Source organism: Blennius ocellaris (genome assembly GCF_963422515.1).
Source record: "Blennius ocellaris genome assembly, chromosome: 11".
NCBI classification, from domain to species: Eukaryota; Metazoa; Chordata; class Actinopteri; order Blenniiformes; family Blenniidae; genus Blennius; species Blennius ocellaris.
Genome location: NC_137660.1, coordinates 17708793 through 17714792, shown reverse-complemented (window position 1 = coordinate 17714792; position 6000 = coordinate 17708793). Strand labels below are relative to the sequence as shown.

General features: G+C 36.9%; 1 protein-coding gene across 1 annotated transcript in view; it reads right to left on the bottom strand.

Moving 5' to 3' along the window:
• Nucleotides 1–1815: 1815 nt before the first annotated feature.
• The window catches only part of tnni1c (troponin I, skeletal, slow c), a gene marked incomplete at both ends in the record, with an annotated part of 5485 nt that continues 1300 nt past the window's right edge, over nucleotides 1816–6000 (bottom strand). Inside the window, 5 exons of the mRNA XM_080504725.1 lie at nucleotides 1816–1902; nucleotides 2009–2191; nucleotides 2278–2367; nucleotides 2473–2604; nucleotides 2734–2775. Of these exons, the coding sequence (XP_080360851.1) occupies nucleotides 1816–1902; nucleotides 2009–2191; nucleotides 2278–2367; nucleotides 2473–2604; nucleotides 2734–2775 (534 nt within the window). The remainder of the gene's footprint in view (nucleotides 1903–2008; nucleotides 2192–2277; nucleotides 2368–2472; nucleotides 2605–2733; nucleotides 2776–6000) is intronic.

Sequence of the window (6000 nt, the reverse complement as noted above, 5' to 3'; positions counted from 1 at the left end):
ACAACAGTTTTAATACTTGTAGCTTGAATGTGAAAAAATTAGTTCAATGATGTATGATATATTTTAGGACTTTATATCAAACTGACTTGCGATTTGTATTTGTCCCATTTGAAGGTCATGTTAAGACCCGATGTGCAATATGCTTGCTTTGACTCCATGTCATTGAAAGCTAAAACTCATCCAGAAATCTTGTAATTATTGACTCAGACCTGATTTTAACAACTTAAAAACTATCAATTATTCTGCCAATTTCCATCTGAAAAACATAGCTGGAATAAAGGCTTTTATGTCCAATCAAGAAACAGAACTTTGTGTTCATGCTAGATTACTGTAACAGTCTTTCTACTGATCTTAACAAAAAATTCAATCAGGCAGCTTCAGCTTATCCAGAATGCTGCTGCCAGAGTTCTTACAAATACCTAGAAATGTGACTTTCTGCTGGCATACAAAGTGCTGAATGGTCTTGGACTAATATACTTGCCAGATTTATTAGCTCCCTATGAAGGATCCAGATTCCTCAGGTCGTCTGGTGCAGGTCTGCTGTGTGCTCCCAGACCCAGAACCAAAGTAAAGCAGCACTTAGTTCATATGCTCCATACTTGGAGAACAAACTTATTTAACACCTGAGGTCTTCTCAAACTGTCGGCTTATTTAAATCAGGGCTGAAAATTTGATCGTCCACTGCAGCATTGTTATGATTTTAGTACACCACTCCTTTTAGCCATAATAATTTGTCACTATTCTAAATGCATTTTAAATCTCACCAATGTATTCTCCTGTTTTAATTGCCTTTTGTCTTTAAAATGTTCTTTTATTTTCTTAATATCTTCTTTTAATTCTATGATTTTAATGTAATTTTAGGTAATTCTTTGCCTTTGTGAAACACTTTGAATTGACTTGTGTTGTCAACAGGGCTTATGCAAATAAACTTGGCTTACTTTGCATATATATATATAGCTGTTTATCCAAGCCTGGTTTCTCAGTTCATTCAAAGAAATTTACCATAGCGCTATTTGACTATTCCTTCCAGTAGTTTTGAGACCCCCCCCCCCCCCAACTTTTACGTTCTTAAAATTCCTTAAAAGCTGCTGACTCCATCCCGTTACCCTCCATCAAGCCTCCTTTCATCCTACTGACACTGCGATGTCACTTGAAGGACATCGACTGGCATGTGTGACAAGTTCGCTTTGCATTTTATTACTGCAGAGGAATTCCTTCCAGTCAAGATGGCTAAGTATATCCTGGCTCTGACAGAAAATATCTCTATAAGTCAATGGCATAGCTTTGTGAAGACTCAAGAAAATAACCAGGACACCCTCATAACTGTGTAAAGGACAAATGCGTTGCATTCCCAAACAAAACTTAGGATAATATGCCTGTGTAGCTTAAAAAGAAAAGCCACAATAATAATTACAATTTTATTGTGTTTTTTTTGTTCTTTTTTACACAACAGTATTATCAAACAGCAACACATTGTTTAGTAATATGGCTATTTTACAAATGCATGCAAAATGAAAACGTAAAAGACATTTCAACATATCTGCAGTAAATAGTGCCATATTTAATCAGTATCACAAACAAATATAATTTGGAAGCCAAATTATTATAATTGCTGCTAATAACAATCTGGACTGTATTTTTAAGCTTTTTAGAATATTTTCTTTACTATGTAGACTTTTTTTCCCCCCCAATATAAAGGAACTTCATATCATATAATCACTTTTGTACAATAAAAATTACATCAAATTTTCTTTCATTTTACTTTGTTTTTCTTTGTTTTTTCTTCTTTGGTAACAACCTGTGTGGTATATCAATTCAAGCATCGAACATCTTCTTCCTGCCCTCCATACCAGACATGGCCTCCACGTTCTTACGCCAATCACCCACGTCCATGTTCAGCTCCTACAATATCAAAGCCAATATTAATTTCATTGGGCTTGCGTTGTTTGTTTTTTGTGTGTCATGTTGCCATAAAGGCTGAATGGTACATGTGGTGGTGCAATCATACCTTCTCTTGTTTGATGTCCTCTTTCTTTACAGACTTGAGGTTGCCCCTCAGGTCCATAGACTCCTTACTTCTTGATCCAAACAAGGCTCTCATCATCTCATCTGCCGACACCCTCACCTTCTTCAGAGCTGGTTTTTTAAACTTCCCGCCAAGATCCTGCACCTTTAATTTCAGCTCATTGATCTAGAAATAGCAGAAGACTTTTTTTTTTCTGATGAACCCTGTCAAGTCTGGTTTATCGTGTGTCAAAGGTTTTAATGAAATCATACATCTCTGTTGTTCTTGAAGACTTTGGCCTCACAGTCGTACCGCTCCTCATCCACCAATTCGATCTTTGAATGCACCTGCTTTACTATGCTCTGCAAAAAAACAAAAACGACAACAACAAAAACAGCAACCACACATAGCAGCTCTTATTTTCAGTTTCATACTCCACAGTGTTTAAGCGACTAAGTGTGCCTCACCTGCAGCTCCTCCATGTTCAAACCATTTAGCTGCAGTGGTGGAAGCTTATCGCCCAGGTAGCGCACCTTCTCCTCCTCACATGCAGCCTTCTCTGCTTCCAGCGCCTCCATAGCACGAGTGAGGAGGAGAATCTGATCAAGTCAAAAATAATGAAATTAAAAATTGGAACATTCTCATGATTATATTTTAGTGAAGGGTTGCTGCTGGATGAATTCCTTTGACAGTTTCATGGATAGTTTAATGATTGTATATGTATTTACCTTGAGTGACAACTTGCGTGAGGCTGATATCTTGCATTTTGGCTACAAGAGAGACATGATATTGCATGAATATTGGCCATCCTACGCCTGATTAAGTATCTTGCTGAAAACACTGCAGGATATTACTCCTTCACATATTGTTATAAACAAGTTTTTTTTTTTCTATTCAAATTCATGCTGCCTAATTGGATTAAAGCAGGGATCTTTTAGAAATTATAGCTCAGGATGTAATGTCATTCAAATTAGTAGAGACAAACCACAGGATAAAACAACAAGACTATCACTCATATTTGTCATGTTACCTTTGCCTCTGCCTTTTGGGGCAAGAATGATGGTGCGTACTGTGAAAAAAGAATAAAAGATATTTAAACATTAAATCTAACTTTATTATGGGGTCATTCAGGTGCGAAACCCGAATACATGCAGGTTGTTGCTTACATTGCTGTGGTGGCCATGTGGAGTTTGTTGCACCAGAGAAATCACAAGCAAATCCAAATACTATTAATTTTCTTTCATGAAATACTTCATAGGTTTGACAACATGAAAGGATTGTTACAAAAACAAGACTTACTCATCCGACATCGTTGCAACCTGAAAAAGAAAGAAATTACCGGTAATTACTTGGAGAAAAAACAATCCAGTTCCAGTGATGAGGAAAGGGTCAGTCAGTCTATAGTGTGAAAACAAATCACTTACTTTTACATTTGACTGCTTTAACTGCAGCTGGCTTTTATAAACCTGGCTTCCAGACCAAAGATCCTCCAATAGGAGGATGGATATCTCCCCCCAGACCTTATGTTTGCGAAAAAATAAAACAATAAGCTCTGGTTGAGTAATAACGCTTCACAATTTAATATATTTTCAAATGTCTTGCTTGAAATTAAAAACTCAAAATGATCCCAATTATTTGAAAACACTTTGTTCTGATGACAGTCTGAGTGGTATTCTGAACAGTGAGGGTGTGAGGAGTCTTTAGTTTTTGCAGCTATGATCACAGTTGGTGCAGGACCACCTCTCAGATCTCTGTCAGAAATTATGGATCTGTCATCGGGATTAACAGTGAAACTCTCCTGTAATGTCAAAAACTATTTACTGTCAGAGATTGTTACTTATCTGTAGGAGAGGAGAGATCCCACCCACAAATCAAAAGGAAAGTTTCTCCATTACATTATGGCATAACGTATTTAAAGTATTTCCGTTTTGTTGTTCAGCTTCATATCTATCTTTTTGGTTACCAAAAAAACCCAACAAAACACCAGGACTGCCCTCACAGAGTGTACAGTTGTTCAATACTTAACATTAAGACATAGAAAAACAAAAATACAGCACTAACAGGAAAAATAAAATCAGTTACAATGTTGTTTTTACATTAATCAGGAGATGACAAAAGTGTGTGTTCACACTCATGATTTTAGGATTAGGGTTAGATTTTGGGGTTACTCATTATGATAAGTGTAGATTTCGATGTGCACCATGTGCCTGAAAAAAACAAACAAACTTGACAGGTCTTTGTGCTTGTGATGCTCAGCAGCAGATGTCACATTACTATATCCAATAGTCTAACCTTTCTACTGCTATGCCTGCCATCCACACAATGTGGAGCACAGTCACTCTGATATTATATATTGAACAAATCAAATATTTATAGACTGTTCAAACGAATTAATATCAAGAAACCAAATGTATCCCTTTATACATTGTATGAGCCAAAGGGTTGCAAAGTTGTTGTTTTTTATTAAGTTAGACAAAACCCCACTGGAACAGAGAAACAATCAAAACACAATACAAAAGACCAAAAAACATTTTTGAAACAAGACAGGATTTCATATAATAGCGACTAAAAGCACATTACTATCATATGATTAAAGTGTCGCCAGTGGAATCGCCATGGTGTCAAAACTTTCAGTAAACTGAACAGAACAGCATATCCATACTCAAAGAATCATCACATGTATGATTACAGTGGCAAATGTATGTTGTGGTGTATTTAGTATTCAGTGAATCTGCTGCACAGGATGTCTCCAGGCCATTCACTTGAAACTGGTCCGAAAAACACAAAGAGCACGGCTGAGATTCAGTCATCGGACACCTCTTTGATGTTGGGTGGCTGTAAACTGTCAAACTAATATTTCTCCTATTTGTAACTGGGTGTTTACAGCTTTATGTGGGATTTCTTGTGACAGCATGTGGTGGCTGTTTGGGCTGTCATCACCTGGGCAAGTTTGTGGGATGGATAAGTTTATGATTATTACCACTTTTCCACCTTGACCTCTTGAGTTTGAATTTGGGACTATCTCTTACTGATCAATTAAAGTTGCCTTTTTTAAATGTAGTCATTCTTCTTCTTCTTCTTCTTCTTCTTCTTCTTCTTCTTCTTCTTCTTCTTCTTCTTCTTCTTCTTCTTCTTAAAAATCATTTAACATCTATATAATAATAATAATAATAATAATACTATTATTATTATTATTATTATTATATAGATGTTAAATGATTTCCATCTCTAAGACCATATATCTTTCCTTTTCATTGCACACAGCTGTTGGCATCTTTCATAGTTGGGAAAAGGTTGACCTCAGTTGTGTTCCCATCCTCTGACTTCTGCTTGGTTTAAGGCAGAGTGACAACATGTTTTGTGAGCCCACGTGAATAACAGCATGCTGTGTTTTATATAGACTTAGGTTAAAGGAAGCTCTGGTATTGCATCTGTTTTAGGGTGAACACTTTCCTCGGTCACAGTTTGTACTTATTTCATGCACTGTCATTTAAATGTAATCCTAAATATATTCCAGCCATACAGGGAGAAGTACTTTTATATGAGTCAATTTCAGAGGAGGTCATTGCACTGACACATATGGACGGTCACGTACATGTAACCTAATATCCCCCCACAGTGCCAAGGATGGCACAACCATTTGTCTTCATAGATGCACGCAGACAAAAAATACCAGCGTGTCTGTCTTTCCACGTGTGGACACAGTTGACAAGCTCTGTGAGCTCTGTGATTTAATTCAAACAAATCCTTTTGGCACAAGGGTCAAAAAAATACAACACACTGGATTAAGCAGAAACAAAAGGCACTCAGTTATCATGAGAAGACTGAGACTTGGTCACTGTGGGCTGGCATCAGACTTGAAAAAGAAATGGAAAACATAAGGATGGACAGTGTAAATATTGCAATAAGGAGCAGACAGTCAAACATGTACTCATGGATTGTACCCTTTAAGAGGGGCTAACGGAACACAGCATTTCTGGACACTGGAATATAAC